The sequence below is a fragment of the Peromyscus eremicus genome, chromosome 2, assembly GCF_949786415.1.
Source record: "Peromyscus eremicus chromosome 2, PerEre_H2_v1, whole genome shotgun sequence".
In the NCBI taxonomy this organism is placed as follows: Eukaryota; Metazoa; Chordata; class Mammalia; order Rodentia; family Cricetidae; genus Peromyscus; species Peromyscus eremicus.
The window spans coordinates 155,704,668-155,721,742 of record NC_081417.1 but is presented as its reverse complement, the minus strand read 5'-3'; the positions used below and the strand labels follow the sequence as shown (position 1 = coordinate 155,721,742).

The window sequence follows — 17,075 nt, the reverse complement described above, 5'->3', positions numbered from 1 at the left end:
GCCAAGGGTCAGAAATGCCTTTTTGGTGGTTGCTTTGGTTTAGTTTGAAAAACAAAAACTGGCTAACCTCAGTTATTGGCTTTTGACATACGTGTCTCTGTGCCTTAATGCCATTACAAAGGTTTCTTGTTGCTGTCCTCTGGTCTTTGGAGAGGGAGTCAGATCACTATCAGAAAGTGTACATCTCCTGCAGAGCTGGAGGGAGAGTTCAACTGTTGTTGCTTTAACTTCCTCCTCACAGCCCTTTCTCCTGCTCTTAGCTGGCTGTTAGGGCTGCAGCTAAGAAAGGAGCCAGTGGTGCACAACCTTTTAAAAGACTGATTGTGTGTGTGTGTGTCTGCCTGTGTGTGTCTGCCTGTGTGTGCAGGTGCCTGTGGAGGCCAGAAGAGGGAGTCAGATCCCCTGAAGCTGGAGTCATAGGTGGTTGTGAGCTGCCCAGTGTAGCTGCTGGGAAGTGAACTCAGGTCCTCTAGGAAAACAGCAAGTGCTCTCAACTGCTAAATCATCTTTCTGGCCACTTGGCTAATTTTTGTTTGTTTTGAGACAGCCTGTCTCTGTAGTTCATACTCAAGCTCATGATCTTCCATGCCTTCGCCTTTTCAAACCTAAACTAAAGAAATGATGGTAAAGAGGCTTTTGTTCTGGTCTGCATTTGTCTACCACGAAGGGTAGTGTGTGTGTGTGTGTGTGTGTGTGTGTGTGTGTGTAAAATGCTAGAGGGAAAATGTATGTGCACTCCCACAATGCAACGAAAATAGTTTTGTATTTATACTCTGGATGTAGAATTCAGCTTTTAAATCTTTAACACCACAAATAAAATAGAATGAAGCTTTAAGAGTATTTAGGATTGTCTAGGGATTTTGCTCAGTGGTACAACATGTAGGCAGCTCTTATGAGGCGCTGTGCTGAACCCTTAGCGCCTCTAAAAGAAAGCAAGTAAGAAAGAGGAGACAAGCATTTTGGAGGAAAAGCAAGGTGCCGTCTGTCTAGCAGTATGCTATCCACTTTGGCCTGAGCTCCGGTTTATTTGGAGTCACACAGCCCCCTGAGTACCCAACATCCAGACAAGCAGGTAGGCATTCTGTGTGGCTCCTTCCCAATAAGATTCACTTCAGGGTTTCTGGGTCATGCTTTTCTTGTGTTCTTGTGAGTCCCTTTTGGAAATCTCTTCCAGCACTGCCCGGAGGACTCGGGCTTTTGTAACGACTGCAGCCTTCTCCACTCTTCTTCCCTTTCGGTAGTCAGTCTGTTTCCTGAGTATGGGAGGCACGTCCCCTTGGAGCATCCTTCAGCTCTGAGTAGAACTGAAGCGGCTTTGACTGGGAATATGCTAAGGAGCTGTGAGCATTCTCTCTGGCTTTCCTTTGGAGACACAGGAAGTCAAGGGGAAACGTGCTGCCTGAATGGATGCTGTGCATCTTCCCGTGCAAAGAGTGCATTGCTGTTCTAGCCCACGCCACTCCTTTGTACTCAGGGGCTGGCCAATAAAAACTCTGCCTTGACTCTCTGCTTCCGAGACTCGTACTGCTGGGGAGGATGCTGCTGGGGAGGTGTCCCAGCACTTTCTCAGGAACTGTGTTGTTATACTATTGCTTATGCTCAGAGTGTCCTCTTTGGTTCAGCTGTACTGCACTCTAGATTCCTGTGACCTGGATCATCGGTACTAGTAATGACAGCAATAGTTCTGGAAAGTCTGTGGCCAGCAAGTGAACCTGTGACCTTTGGCTTTCCAGGATGAAGTCTGCTGGGTGGTACAGAGTCACAGGTTAACAGATGAAGATAATCTAATCCTATTTACATTGGATAACCAATGTAAAAGCCCGCTTTCATATAGAAATGGCGTCTGGATACTGTATGCATTTCTGAGCCCACAAAAAAACTAAGAAAATGAGATGGCTACATTTTGTTTGTATAGGTTTTTCTGTGAGGTCACGCATGTTTGAATCATGATGCCAACAGCTCTTGATTTTGTTTTTTGCTTCTGCCTTTGGACCAGAGGTGGAAAAATATGATGAAAACATCCATGAAAAGACAGTGGAGCAGGGAGGAACCCCAACTCGATACTACTTTGAGAATCTCAAGATCAGCATCCCCCAGATCAAGCTAAGTGTTTTCACTTCCAACAAGCTGCCGCTGGACCTTAAGGTGAGCTGACAGCTGGTGCGCTCTCAGGGAGTGTGTGTTGACTGTTGACTGTCTCTGTCTGAAATCAGCATCCATGACATTCATTTTGTACCTTTCCTTTTACAGGTGTTCATTAACTCGTGTAATGCTCTTTTTGCTTAGTGTTTGGGGATAACTTTGCTAAAGATCAAGGCATTACTAAATAGGATAAAACAGGATGGTATAACATTCATCTGCTCTTTGGAAAGCCCTAGGCTTACCTCAGAGCAGTAGAAACCTCTTCCCTGGGCTTTGTCCGAGTTTTAACTGAGACCAAGACAGTCTTTCTTTTGACCGACTGCCCAGGTCTCTCTCACTCTTTTCTAAGCATCTGTTTCTACTGTGATGGCTGTCAGATGGAAGGTCTGCCATCTTCCAGGGAGACTCAGCTATAGGCTTGCTGGGATGTGGCCTTGTACAGTTTCAGGACATAACCCTTCTTTCTACCAACGGTCTTGATCCATGGTTGACAATTACAACCTCAGTGCCACCTTCATTTTTAGTAACAAAGAATATTTTAAGGAAGGTCAAGGGCTGACATTCAAATCCAAGTCTGTATCATGTCTGGGTTCCCCACTGTGCTGTGCTGCCCACCCTGGCCCGTAGAAGAGGATGTTGTTAGATGGCGCCTCCTCAGTGGTGTCCTTGCTAGGTAGGTAGGGAAGCTGAAGTCCGTGTATGTTTTCTCATCCTGTATAGCAGCTAGGTGAACCTGGAGCAGGATGGAGGCAGGCGGTTATTCAAATGCCCAATTTCCTTCCTTTGACTCTACCTGCTCAGGCTGGCAGCTGTTGCTTCTGGTTCTTCCTTGTGAAGTGCTTGAAGACAGTTGTCCAACCCTCCCTCTTCCCACCACACTCAGTTTCCGTACAGGCCTGTGCTGCCTTCTCTCGAGATCTAGGATGGCCGCTGTGTGTCTACAGAGAACCATCTAGATGGCTGATGGGTTCAGTGCTGGTTCAGATGCCCATGCAGGTTAGGCTGCAGGGTCTGCCTGGTGGTGCAGCGGGCCTTCAACCCAGAGCACAGCTGCATGAGGAGGGGGCAGCACAGCCCCACTGCAGCCCATTGCTGTGGGTGGGGAGTGTGAGTCCAGTGCTGCTGAGTGTTCAGGTTTTTATTTATTTTATTTTTATTTTTATTTATTTTTCTCCATTACTTTTTTTTTTTATAATTTGATTTAATTTTACATATCAGCCACGGATTCCCCTGTCCTCCCTCCTCCCGCCCCCCCCCCCCCAAACAGTTCAAGCTAATCAGCTGTCTCACTTATGCAGAGGGCCTGATCCAGTTGGGGGCTCCTCAGCTATTGGTTCATAGTTCATGTGTTTCCACTAGGTTGGCTATTTGTCCCTGTGCTTTTTCCAATCTTGGTCTCAACAACTCTTGCTCATATAATCCCTCTTCTTTCTCACCGATTGGACTCCTGGAGCTCCACCTGGGGCCTGGCTGTGGATCTCTGAATCTGCTTCCATCAGTCATTGGATGAGATTTCTAGCATGGCAGTTAGGGTGTTTGGCCATCCTATCACCAGAGTAGGTCAGTTCGGGCTTTCTCTCGACCATTGCCAGTAGTCTATTGTGGAAGCATCTTTGTGGATTTCTGGGGACAGCTTGAAATCTGCGTTTTCATATGGAATCTTCTGATTTTTAAATGTTGGCAACCAGTTCACATTTTTAAAACAACAACAAAAAGCCAGCCTTGTGGGCCTGACAGAACACATGTGTGGGCCTCATGTGCCACAGCCTGCCAGCCCCCACCTTCTAAACCAGACCTCCAGGTGATGAGACAGCTGTCTGCTCAGCCTCAGATTCTAGAAGAGGCTGGGATAGAGGTGACGGCTTCAGTGAATGCAGACAGGGGCGGGCCAGCCAGGTCCGGGGGCAGCATCCTGGGAAGAGTGATGCAGCACCCTTCTCTTCTCACTGCCCTGCTGCTTAGTCTGCCCTAATGTGTTTCCCAGGAGGCTGGAGATGCTTGTAATTAGCCAGGGAGTGAGGGGAAAACCATGGGAAAACTACTGTCTTGCTAATATCCACAAGTATCCACTTGACTTTTGTGACCCTTGGAATGGGTTTGTTTGATAAAGTCTGTTCCCCCAGAACACTTGGCTCTCACCCAGCAAACCAATGCTAAGCATTTCCTGCAAGTGGAAGACTTCTTGATTTAAAGTCATCTCGTTAAAGAGCACAGACCCCCAGCATTCCTCTCAGAGTGCTCCCAGCAGAAGTGCCTGGTTCCCAGTCCTGTGGTACCGATGCCATCCATGTGTGCTTTGCAGTCCTGGGGTACCGATGCCATCCATGGGTGCTCTGCAGTCCTGGCGTACCGATGCCATCCATGTGTGCTCTGTAGTCCTGGGGTACCGATGCCATGGGTGCTCTGCAGTCCTGGGGTACCGACGCCATGGGTGCTCTGCAGTCCTAGGGTGCCGATGTCATAGGTGCTTTGCAGCTCTACTGGTGGTGTGTATGCTCTGCTGAAATGAGCTGTCCTTCATGTTGACTGTCTTCTTGGCACTCTATTGGAGGACCGTTTCCAGAGCACTATTCAGCAGATGCCATGGCATACCTATGTTTCAGGCAGGGTGTTGGGAATTGGGACTTCAGAGTTGAGCTCTGGGCTTGAGGAAGTCACCATGTTAGCATACCTTGAGTGTTCCTCCTGGAGTCTGGGACTCCTAAGATAATATCATTTATGCAGAGTTTCCTAACAGAGTAACAGCCCTTTATTAGGAGCTCTTAGGAAGGGCAATATGCTCTTTCTGATGAATATGGAATCACTAAAAACATGTGCTTAGGAAATGAAGCCTTCTCCCTGAACAGCAGCCACAGGAGTCTGACTAAAAGGTAAGCCTGTCTTAGTATTGAAGGAACAATTGCCTCCATTCTCTGGATTCCCAGGCAGGAGTGAGGCTGTCAGAAACCTCAGAGGGAGGCCTTTGCAGGTTTACACTGAGGTACATTGTTGCTAGATACAGTGTCTGTCTGGTGACTCAGAGGCATCCGCACTGTCCGGGTGACTCTTCGCTGAATTCATGACTGACAGAAGAAGAGAAGCCAGTATTCCATTTCTTAGAACAAGAGCACAGCTGCCCTCCCTTCTACTCATGCTCTGCGTGGAGTTTGCATGTTAGAGATGCCATGTCGTAGTGAAAAACCAGGTAGCTTTTATATAGGGGTTTCCCCAGCCCCTTTAAAGATCAAAAGATACCAGGGGGTCTTTAAAGGTTTCAAAAGGTGGCCTACAGCAGGCTTTTTCCATTTAGAGCATTGGGGTATAACAAAAGAAGGACCTTAATTGAGCAATCTAGTTTGGAAGAAAACCCACACTTTAATGGTCAGAGAGCGAGCGGGTGGGGGTATGGGGGGATTTCAAACAAAGACACTATTTAAAAAGCCTAAAACTGTCTTCTCAAAGGCTTGAAATAATTTGTTGGGAAACTTCAGACCCTTTACTTTTTCCCTCCCCTCCCTAAATAAAAACCAGATTTGTTAAAAGGAAAAAAGATCCAGTATTGTTAATTGTGTTTCAGAAAGTGCCAGAGAGGGAAGTAGCCCCGTAGCTTTAAACACTGTCCCCAAAGGGAAATCGGCAAATACCCTGCTTCACATAAACAGTCTCTATGTGCCATAAATAAACCTTTAGAGAATGAATTCCAGACAGTTTTGTTTAGTGTGGGATAAACTGAAAAAAGGAAAGGACAAGGCCCAGGGACTAGCTGTGATCTGAGGTCTCGTGGACAGGTATTTCTTTCAACTGGGCGCCCCGTCTCTGGAAGGCTTCAGCCACTTTGTCTGGGAGGTGGGAGTGGACTGTTTCCTATTTTATTAAGAACTTATGAGCACAGAGTTGTTTTCTCCAGAATCCATTTTACAACAGGAAACTGCTACTTGAGTAAATAAGCGTCGGTGCCGCGTCCTACTGTATGTGACCAGTCAGTCACTCAGTTCATCTGGAAGGAGCAATCCTGTTTGGCCCTCTTCTCCTCTGTGTCTTCTCCTTCCACTGACCACATCAGCCTGAAGGTGGCAGAGGAGTCCATGCCTACAGGCTAGCCCTGGCCTTTGCAAAAGGGATGCACCCGGGCAGTAAATGACTAGGTGAAGACAGTTTCACTGCAGGTTGGGTGCTTCTTGGTTCCGGGGCAGATGGGGCCTGTTGTGAGGCCTTGGTAGCCTGGTAGAGGTCAAAGGTCCTTGCAGCAGTGTACCAGTCTTCTTTAATGTTAGGTCTCAGTGAGGAAGTTGCTATTTTTGTTTTGTTTTGTTTTTAAGCTTTCTGCCTTTAGCTTTTTTTTTAACACTTCCTCTTCTCTGAGAAGAAAGTAACACTACGAGCTGCACTGGTGAGGCCATGTGCCCACACTTGAGTCCCTTCACACTCAGCTGCATGGTGAGGTCATGTGCCCACACTTGAGTCCCTTCACAGCATTCTTGGCCTGAGGCTGGGAATAAAGGAGTTAAGCTGGCTGGCTCAGTTTCTCTGTCAGTGAAATGGGACATTTAGGCACACTCTCTTTCATGCCCACTCACTCTTTGGTGGGGGGTGGCTGACTGAATGGCAGAGAGTTTTGAGAAGAAATAGTGGACCTCTCTGGCCTGTGTACTTTCTACCAAATAGGTAGCTGCTGTTAAAAACGACACATTCAAGTCTGGGACGTGCTCATGGCTAGTCTTGTGACTTAGCATATCTTCAGTTTGGGTGGGAGGGCGGGGTTAGGCTGGCCTTGAATTTAGTCTGTATCCCAGACTAGTTTTAAACCTGGCAATCTTCCTGCCTCAGCCTCCCAAGTGCTAGAATTAGAGGTGTGTACCACCATACTGGCAACTTAAAGATGTTCTCAGTCCCTGAAGTTCTTCCTTCTGATGTTACCAGTGACATCCCATGGTACCAGACTAGTGTTCTTTCCCTGTCTCTGTCTCTGTCTGGTCCTCTGCTGTGTGGTATTTGACTCTGTGTTCATGCCGCGTCTCTTCTGCCCCTCCTTCCTCTATCGTTTCTTCTTGACCTTTTTTGGTGGTTGTTCCTTTGTTTTTGTGTTTGTCCTTCTCCACGTTAGCACCAGGCTTCATTCTATGAACTGTCCGGTCCTTCTCCACGTTAGCGCCAGGCTTCATTTTATGAACTATCCGGTCCTTCTCCACGTTAGCGCCAGGCTTCATTCTATGAACTATCTGGTCCTTCTCCACATTAGCTCCAGGCTTCATTCTATGAACTATCTGGTCCTTCTCCACATTAGCACTAGGCTTCATTCTATGAACTGTCTGGTCCTAGCACTTGGCCAGGTTTCTGTCAGGTTATTGGTCTTTTATCTCTTCTCATTTTACAAATTATAAAAGTCTTGTTTTTGGAAGTAACAAATGTTTTTCAGGGCTTAATTTTTATTTGACTATGTGTGTTCACACCTATGTGTGTTCACACCTATGTGTGTGTACAGTCTAGAAGACAACCTTAACTATTGTTCCTCAAGAGCTGTTCACCTTGTGTTTTGAGATGAGATCTCACTGACCTGGGCCTTGCCGACAAGGGTAAGTCCCAGGGCTCTGCATGTCTCTGCGCCCCCTCCCTTCCCTGCTGTGATTACAAGTATAAACCACCATGCCTAGTGTGTGTATGTGTGTGTGTGTGTGTAAGAGAGAGAGAGGGAGAGAATCAAACATGATGTGAAGCTTCCCTTTCCTCAGTTGACCTATGGGTCATAATCCTGAGGACATTGCAGGATTTTGTGGGAGGGTTTTTTGTTTTGTTTTGTTTTTTCTTCAAAATTTATAGTGGACAGTACCCAAGATAGTCCTCAAGGAAAAAAGGGAATTCAGAGCACTCACAGATCATTACAGGACCACAGCAGTTAAAATGGCAGCACTGTGGTGGGCAGTAACAGCCACGTGACCATCATTGCCTGCAATAGGAAGAGGCCATGTGTTAGGTACTGCTTAGACAGATACTGTCTAGAAAGGTGCGCGTGGGTCTCTGGTCACATAAGAAGCAAGCTTGCAGAGTCACTGTGTGAGTATGAACAATAAAGCAGATATGTATACTGAGGTTCAACATGCTCATTCTTTACAAGCCAGCAGTTCTACTCCTAGACACGTACCTAAAAAAATAGATAAATAAAATGCATACGCATTTACCTAAAATGAATGTCTATGAATGTCACAGCTGCTTCACTCATAACAGCAAAAGATTTTCAATGCCTGGGTGTGGCAGTGCACACCTTTGATCTTAGCACTCTGTAGGCAAAGACAGGAGGATCTCTGTGAGTCTGAGACGAGTTGGGGCTACATAAAAGTTGCAGGCCAGACAGGGTGACATAGAGAACCCTCTTGTCTCAAGACAAAACAAAACCCAGCTTTCCACCAATACTAATGATTAAATGGGATGTTACTTGTGTGATACAATATTATATACAAATGAAAATTAATAAGATACAGCTATATGCCATAGCCTAGTGAAAATACAACAAAGTACTTATTAACAAATCTATTTATGTAAAATGCAAATCAGAAAAACCCAATCTGTGGAGGGAGGAAAGATTGTGCTAGGGGCAGGTCTGTTTTCAAGGCAGAAACAATAATGCACTTTCCTACCTGGGCACTAGAGAGATGGCTCAATGGTTGTAAGCATTGTAAGCAAGAAGACTGGAGTTGTGATCCTTAGAACCCCACATAAAATGCTGAGTAGGCTTACTATCCTTCCTGCAGTTCTGGTTTTGGAAAGCAGAGAGGAGATCCCTGGAGCAAGCTGGCTACTAAGACTGGCTATACAGGAGCTCTGGGTTTGATGGAAAGACCCTGCCTCAAAAGAAGAAGGTGGAAGAGAGTCAAAGTTTCAAACATCAGCTTTGCATTTCAACACATACATGCTCGCACATGTGCACACTCTTGTGCACATAACCATGCACATACACACATGCATGCACACCACCCAGGAACATGCAAGTGAAGATAAGAGGCAGAAACAATAAGAAAAAAGAAAACGAATAAAGTGTTGTGCGTGATGCTCCACTGTTCCTGTGCAGTGTTGTGTTAGTCAAAAAGGAGAGCTTGGCAAACACAGGTTCCAAACAGACCAGAAGAAATTCTACTGTGAGGCTGACAGTGTTTGCTGCTGTAATGCTGAGATGTGTGTGTGACTTTGGGTAATAGATTTGTATGTCTTTTTTTCTGTGATATTTTACTTTTATAATTATAGGGGAAATCCGTATGTCTAAATGTTTATCCATAAGTCATAGTTCATCATGGATTCTAGAATTATAGCACCCCAGAAAATCATCCTGTGTCTGAAATCTGTAATTTCCTTTCTTACCTAACTAGGCCCTGAAAAGCACCCTGGGATTCCCACTCATTCGGTTTGAAGATGCTGTGATCAATTTGGACCCGTTCACTCGGGTGCACCCCTATGAGACCAAGGAGTTCATCATCAATGACATCCTCAAGCACTTCCAGGAGGTGTGCATGCAGATAAGGAGGAGTGGAGTGTGGCAGGGACAGCCAGGGCCAAGCAGCTTTGTTTTGGGTGTTGAGAACCTACTACCAAGACATGTCACAGCTCTACTGTGTTGCGGGTCAGGTCATGCTCCCTGTCCCCCATAGGTATCCTGAGAATCCCAAATTGACTTACAAGCTGTTTGTCTTGTTCCTCAGGGCCAGTCCCAGGGGCTTCCCTAGGTTAGTCACAGCTCTTAGTGGTTTAGTTGATGCTTCAATAACAACACAGAGTACTATGAACTCTTTATGTACCAGGCATGGCCTCCTTTCAACAACCACACCACTGTTCTTACCGCCTCTGAGATCTTGACCTTGAGTTGAACTTGACTTTTTTTTTTTTAAACCAAACTGGTCATTTTCCATTTTGTATTTTTTAATCTAGACTGCACAGCCCCAAATATAGAGCCTTTAATGGATTATCATATCATGCAGAATTTCTTAGTTTCCACAGTCAAAGCTTACTCATTTCCTTCCCTATCTGGAGATATTTCCCCCTCTACCTCTAGGGAAGTACACAAGCAGGTACTCCTGAAGTCAGGCATCAGGCGGGCAAAGGGCCCGAGGAGGGTTTGCTTGCCCCGATGGGCCCTCCCTCTTTTTGAATGTTCCGGCTGTGTGTACACTCCAGAACCGCCCCTCCTTGCTCCTGCCTGATTTCAGGAGAGTATGACGCTTGTTCACTAAAAATCCCCACAGAACCTTTCCAGTCTCACAGCTGCTTTTAGTCTCCTAACTGGCCTTGAAGCATATTTTTTAAGTGTATTGAGAACAGTCCCCTGTGTGTGTGTGTGTGTGTGTGTGTGTGTGTGTGTGTGTGTGTGTGTGTGTGTTGGGTGAAGTTTAGGGTCATTCATGAGAGCACAGGAGGTCATTGGTGGGTGACGAAGATTGAAAAAGTCATTGTTGACAGTACTGAAGGAGGAGAGAGATCCTTAACCGCTTCTTGGGGACACTGGTACTGACATGGCTTTCCTCCCCAATTCCATCCCACAGGAACTCCTCAGCCAGGCAGCTCGGATCCTAGGATCAGTGGACTTCCTCGGCAATCCCATGGGCCTTTTGAATGATGTTTCTGAAGGGGTCACTGGACTGATAAAGTATGGAAATGTCGGGGGCCTCATAAGAAATGTTACCCATGGAGTGTCAAACTCTGCTGCCAAGGTAAGGGAATGGCAACGAGATAGTGTGATTAGCCTCAAGAGGCCTCTGTGTCACTGGAGTTCCATTGGTGGTTAGCTGGCCTGGATAAACTGTAATCACACCCTCTCCTTCCTTGCTGAAATCCTTTGCCTTCTCTCTGCTGTGGAGGTCTGCCAGCAGGGCCCGTGAGCATGCTCCAAATCATCTTTCTTTCCCCTGTCCTCACTCTGCAGCTTGCCTGGTCAGTACAGTAGTCTCCTGACCTCTGGGCTTTGTGTATCCTTCCCAACACCAACAGAATGAACTAGTTTTTTGTAAACATGAAATTGAGGGTTTGAGGATGTGGCTCAGTGGTAGGACCCTTAACTGAGCATGCCCAAGGCCTTGGGCACCATCCTTGGTACAAAGTAGACCCCCCAAACCAAACAGTATGAATTGAGCTATGCCTTCTACCTGGGATTTACCAACTAATCCCCACAACTCCATGGAAAGTCTGAGCTAATGGGCTCCAATAGCACAGAGGGAGGCCCTGAAAGCCGTGTGAACCTAGCTGTGGGAGGACAATGGGCTGTTCTCCTGTATCTTGTAGCCCAGTGACCTCTTGGTTCCCTGGCATCTTGCTTGGTGGCCATACGATGGTCTACTGGTGGTATTCAGCAGTGCTTCTGTGTGTGAAGGTGGCTGAGTGCAGCAGCTGTTCCGTGGCGTATGCAAGTTGTCTGGGAGCTCATCTTGTTCCCAGAGAGCCTGTTTCCCGGGTTCCTCTCTGCTCCACCATCTGTTCATGTGGGCACTGTCCTGTCAGTCAGGAAGGGAACCTGAGGAAGCACTTCCTATGGGCCTGACTCCTCTGAGGCCCAGGGCTGCTGGGAAGAAAAGTGGCTCTGGCAGGGCACCCCACCCCCACCCCCTACCTCACTCCATGCTGTAGAGCAGGTGAAAGGTGCAGTTGAGTCATTTTTCTGTGTTGTATGTGGTCCTATTCGTAAGGTGTACAGGGCAGGGAGTGGGTGTCTTTTCAAGAGTGTTACCGGGGAGGACAGTTTTCCTCAGATCAGTGTCTCTGAGGCTGTGGTGTTCCTCGGTCATAGCAAAAGTGTTTGCCTTGTGGTTCACCACAAAGAAATCTTGCTTTCAGAAGAAGAGAAAGAAGAAAAAGGAAGAGAATTTTTTAGAGTACAACTTGGAAGTAGGTAAAGTCAGAGCCAGGGTCTGAAAGGCAGTACGCATCTCTTCAGAGTCTTTCTCAGGCTGCTCTCTCGACCATGTACATTACAATCTATAACAGCTTAACTTCCAAGCCTGGACTCCATGTCAGCAGATATCCTGCAACTTTCCACTGTAAACACTCTGCTTAAAGCTTTTTATTAAGTTTTATTGATTATCATACTTTATAGTGTCATCGCTTTTGTGTGAGGGGCTTTCCAGGGCTAGGGTCGCTTGACTGCAAACCTTGTTAACTGTGTCAGCATATTTCATGAGTTTCTTCTTGTCTTCAGTAAGCGGAACAGTGTTGGAGTCACAGGCTACTGAGGGAAACTGCTTTCTAGTTTATTTTGATGAACCCTGGATTTGTTACTGAAAAATTAAGTCCATCTAGCTGCAAGACAAGAAAGCTCCCACTTGACATGGGCCGGTCTGTCTGCTGACACCAGGCCAGACCATCTTTGATGTTGCTGTATGTGTGGCTGTGTTAAAGCTCTCTGTCCTCTTGTGGGTCTGGGGGTTGAAACCAGACCTTCAGGGTTGCCGTGCTGAGCTGTTTTGTCTGCTTCTCGGCATACCTGAGGGAGTTTAAGGAAGTGCAGAGGGCACACTGTGGGGCGTATTTAGAGTGCTGAGTTCCAGTGAGGAAGAGGGCAGAAGGTGACCCTGCCCCTCATGAGTCACCGGCAGCCACCCCGCTTTGCTCTGGTGTTGAAGTCAGTTTGTTTGTTGTGATTTTGACAGAGGGCTGGTAGTTCCGTGGCATTCTTGATGCCAACAGCACTGACAGGGAAAGGTGCTGGTTCCGGGACAGAGCGTAGCACTGCCGTGTGGCACACACTTTCCCCTGCAAACACTTACTGAAAGCCTTCTGTCTGTCATGCCTGTGACAGACAGAAGCCCTTGTCACACACTGCTGTGGTGGAGTTAATCTCCACCCTGCAAATCAGGAAGTGAGGCTTAAAGGACTTGGAGACATTTTCAAGGTCAAGTGACTAAAAATGACAGGGTTGGACTTGATCGAAGTCTAGCTGATTCTAATCCCCCTCCCCAACAATATCTCCCCTTGTGTGTCTAAGGTCCTTTTGCAGGCACTTAGAGAATACAAACGATTAACAACTGCTAGCTTCCTTCTGGAAGCTTGTTACTGGACATGGACATTGCTTTGTTAGCTGCTAAGTCTGCTGCTGGCCTGTCTCCCTTTGTCCTCTCACCAGCAGGCCTGGGGGACTGTGGTCACCCTCTCTACAGGCAGTCAGAGCTTGGTGCTTGCAAATGTGCCTCTGGTCTGGTGACATTTGGCTGCCTAGGTAACCCAGTCAGGTTAGGCACTGTTAGTGTGTCGGTGAAGGGACTAGAGCTCAGAGGTAAGGACTGACTCCAGTTAGCAGACACTTGTAGAAGTTTTACCTTTCCTGGATCACTCTTTCTTTGTTTTGAAAATTGCATATGTTGCTACAGTGTATTTTGATCATATCCATCTTGTACTCCCTCTTCCCAACTCCTCCTCATGACCCCACTTTGTCCCCCTCCCAACTTCCACCCCACCCCCAGTCCAATCAAAGTCTAGCACTCAGGAGTCTGAGGCAGGAGAATCATGAGTTTGAGGCCAGCAGAGGCTGCTGAGTGAGATACTGTCTCAGAAAACAAAACAAACCAAGGTCCTGCCTGCCCTCAGCATGAGGGTTTTAGCAACACTGAAGATCAAATATGGGCAGGTAGAGAATGAGGGCGGCCTTGAGTGACATCTGCAGAGTCCAGCTAGGACCTCAGATGATGTTTTCTCCAATTCTTTACCACTGTTTGGGGTAGGAGGGTGCAGCTGAGCCATTTCCCATCTGCTGGCCTTATGTCCCAGGAAACCAGATCTGGGACATCCCAGTGATCAGTGGACTTTCCTATTCCAGAGCTTCTCTGACAGGCCCTGCCCCAGCACCCGCCTCATCCGCTGTGGCCTTGCAGCAGGCAGGGCAGCCCAGCTGCCTTTTGTTTAGGAGCTAGCATTTGTTTGTGTTCGTTTTGCAGGCAGTACATTTATAGGGCTCAGACGAGACTAACGCACTGTTTATTCAGGGAGAAAGTTAGGTCTTCGCACAAAAGAATGTTCTGTGTGGATTCTGAAGGGGAACAGCAATTTATGACTTGTGTCTGTTTTTGTCATTACGTGTGACTGTTCCATTTTATTGTTGAGCTGATTATCCCCATAATAGCTTTTCCATGTACCTATAAGCGAGAAATAGGTGGATAGCTTCTCGTAAGCATTGGGTTTTACTGTGTTTAAGTTGGCATGGTTTTAAGTTCAGTGAAATTTGCTTCAGACAGTGATCTACCCCTTAGAGAATGTAGGATTTTCTGTTTTCAAAAACTCTTTGATCCCAAGTCACCTGAAGGATTCCTTTTCTGCCTCAGATGGGGTATGTTCAGGTTGTCACATGTGGAGAAATTACTCATATGTTCGGCATCAGAATTTTTGTTTAATTTTCTTTCAATAACCTTAAAGGCTAAGAGGGTTCCCTTAGTTTAAGTTCCATGTAGTTAGAGGTACTTTTCTGATGCTCACTGACCCATCCTAGCTCAGGCAAATCTTACACATCTGGGTGGTCAGAAGCCTGTGTGGCACAGGGAAGTGGAGTGGTGGCATGGGAATCCCAAGTGACCAAGGTTCCCAAGAACGGCTTTGCCACTCCTCTCCTTCAGCTGAGGAGGCAGCTTCCCAGCCTGGCAGAAAGTAGATGACAAACCTACATTTCCTAGTACCGTCGTTCAGTCAAGAGTGGGGTCCCGGAGCTGTCTTAGCAGTGAGCAGCACCTATTTCAAAGGCCTGCACCCCATCACCTAGAGGTACAGCTGTGTGGTGGAAGGGTGGGAAGCTGAAAAGATGAAAAAGAAAAAAGCCTGTCTTCCCCAAGGTTTTTCTATCTAAGTGCAAAGACGGTTACCAAAAGAAATGTAGTATAATCAGGCTTAGTAATGCACTTTCCTGTCCTTCATATCTGTATCTGATATTCCCCTAAATATTGTGCCAAATGAGTTGAAATGAACTGTACTCAATTTTCACAAATTTCTTTTATTAGTATTATTATTATTAATTAATTAATTAATTAATTTTTGTTTTTCAAGACAGAGTTTCTCTGTATAACAACCCTAGCTATCTTGGACCTTGCTTTATATACCAGGCTGGCCTCAAACTCAGAGATCCTCCTGCCTCTGCCTCCAGAGTGCTGGGATTAAAGATACGTGCCACCATGCCTGGCTAATCTGAAGGACACATCAATTAATTTTTGACAGTTGAAGATCAAGATCACTGGGCCTGGAAGATTCTATTTTCCTTGAGTTCTTTCTCCTTTATAATTGTCCTTGCTAAAAGTTTCTGTCTGTTTAAAGCAGTACTTTTTTGGTCAATATCATATACATAGTTTAAGGTCACTATGTATAACCTGGCTGTGGTCTTCAGACCCCTTTCCTGGTGCCCTCTTCCTTGGAGTGGATGAGCTGAATTTTAACTTCTCTGTGCTACTTGACTACTTTCAGCACTCTAGGATGCCATTTAAAAATACTAATATTTAAGGGCTGGAGAAATGACTTGGCAGTTAAGAGCACTTACTACTTTTGCAGAGGACTTGAGTTCAGTTCCCAGCACCCACAGGGTACCTCACAACTATCTGTAATTCCAGCTCAGGGGATTTGACACCCTCTTGTGGCCTCCATGGACACCTGCACACACACACACACACACACACACACACAATTAAAAATAATCTAAGAAAATAATATTTAACTTCAGCCCAGAATGCCTAAAACTGGGAAACATTGTACTTCCCTACTATCAACTAATGACAGAACATTCATTTGTTTTTCTCAGTGGCTCTCTTCCCTCCCTTCTTTGCTCCCCTTGGTCTCTCCCATAGCCTTTTAAACTCTGTAGAGACAAGTTTGTCTCTGAGTTCTATAAGCACATGGCTTTTAGGTGTTTAGCAATTGATTTTGAAAGGGTTATGTAGGTCCTGTCGGCCTGTTCTGTATTTGCTTCTTGGAGGAAAGTGAAGACCTTGCTCATTGGTGCTTCACCATTTCTCACTAGTCTCTGCCTGTCTAGTCACTTATTGATGACGTCTGAAGGCAGGGAGGTGTCACCCCACTACCTTTCAGAGGAAGCCTCAGATCTAGAAGTAGCTCCGTCAAGGTGACTGACAGGCTGGTGAGCTTCGGCGTTCCCCCGGTCCTGTTGCTCCTGGAACTTTGCTCGCCATTGTTTCTGAGTCTTCTCTTGTACTACAGACACAAGCGTGAGCCCGTGTTGGAGTCTCTCCCATCAATGCCCTTTGTGAGCCTTGCTAGCAAGGTCCTCTCTTGCAGAGAGTTTCAGAGACAAGAGGGAAGCAAAATGACCATGGTGATATTTGTGTGAGATGTTCGAGAAATTATAAAAAACCAAGTGGAGATAAAAAGAGATGGGAGCAAAATCTTTGTGGATGGAGGGGCTGGAAGAATTGAAGCTTATATCAAGGCATTACTTTAAATAATCTCTACAGTGTTGGGGGGAAAGACCGTGGAAGGAAAAGGTACTTCTAGAAGGCTAACTGATGGACCTTTTCTTTGCCTTGCCTCATAGCTGGATGATAACATGCCCAGGTCTAGCTCGTAGGCAACCAAGGGCACCCCAACACGGCCACAGGTGAGCAGAGGGACACCACACTCACTCAACATGTGTGTGGGAAATGTGATGTGTCCTTTCCTTTTCTGTTCAGCTTCAGGGGGAAGCCCTCCTATGCATTTCTAGGAAGGAAATGTGTAATTAAGCATGAGGAGAGTGACCATAAGCCAAACATTAGGAGGCTTCTGGAATGTCAGGTAAAGACTAGAGGATGACAAAGCCAGCTGTCCCAGTCTCTGCCTGCATGTTGTTCTCCCTGCTCTTTTTTCTTTTTCTTTTTTTTTTTTCTTTTTCTTTTTTTTTTTCTTTTTTTATTTTTAAGACAGGGTTTCACTATGTAGTTTTGGCGCCTGTCCTGGATCTCGCTTTGTAGGCCTCGAACTCACAGAGATCCACCTGGACCTGTTTCCTGAGTGCTGGG

At 46.4% G+C, this 17,075-nt stretch overlaps 1 protein-coding gene across 1 annotated transcript in view; it reads left to right on the top strand.

The window, feature by feature from the left end:
* Positions 1 to 17,075, top strand: part of Vps13d (vacuolar protein sorting 13 homolog D) — a 234,382-nt gene that overhangs the window by 152,501 nt on the left and 64,806 nt on the right. Inside the window, exons 63-65 of the mRNA XM_059255348.1 lie at positions 1,997 to 2,145; positions 9,480 to 9,614; positions 10,647 to 10,814. Coding sequence (XP_059111331.1) covers positions 1,997 to 2,145; positions 9,480 to 9,614; positions 10,647 to 10,814 — 452 coding nt within the window. The remainder of the gene's footprint in view (positions 1 to 1,996; positions 2,146 to 9,479; positions 9,615 to 10,646; positions 10,815 to 17,075) is intronic.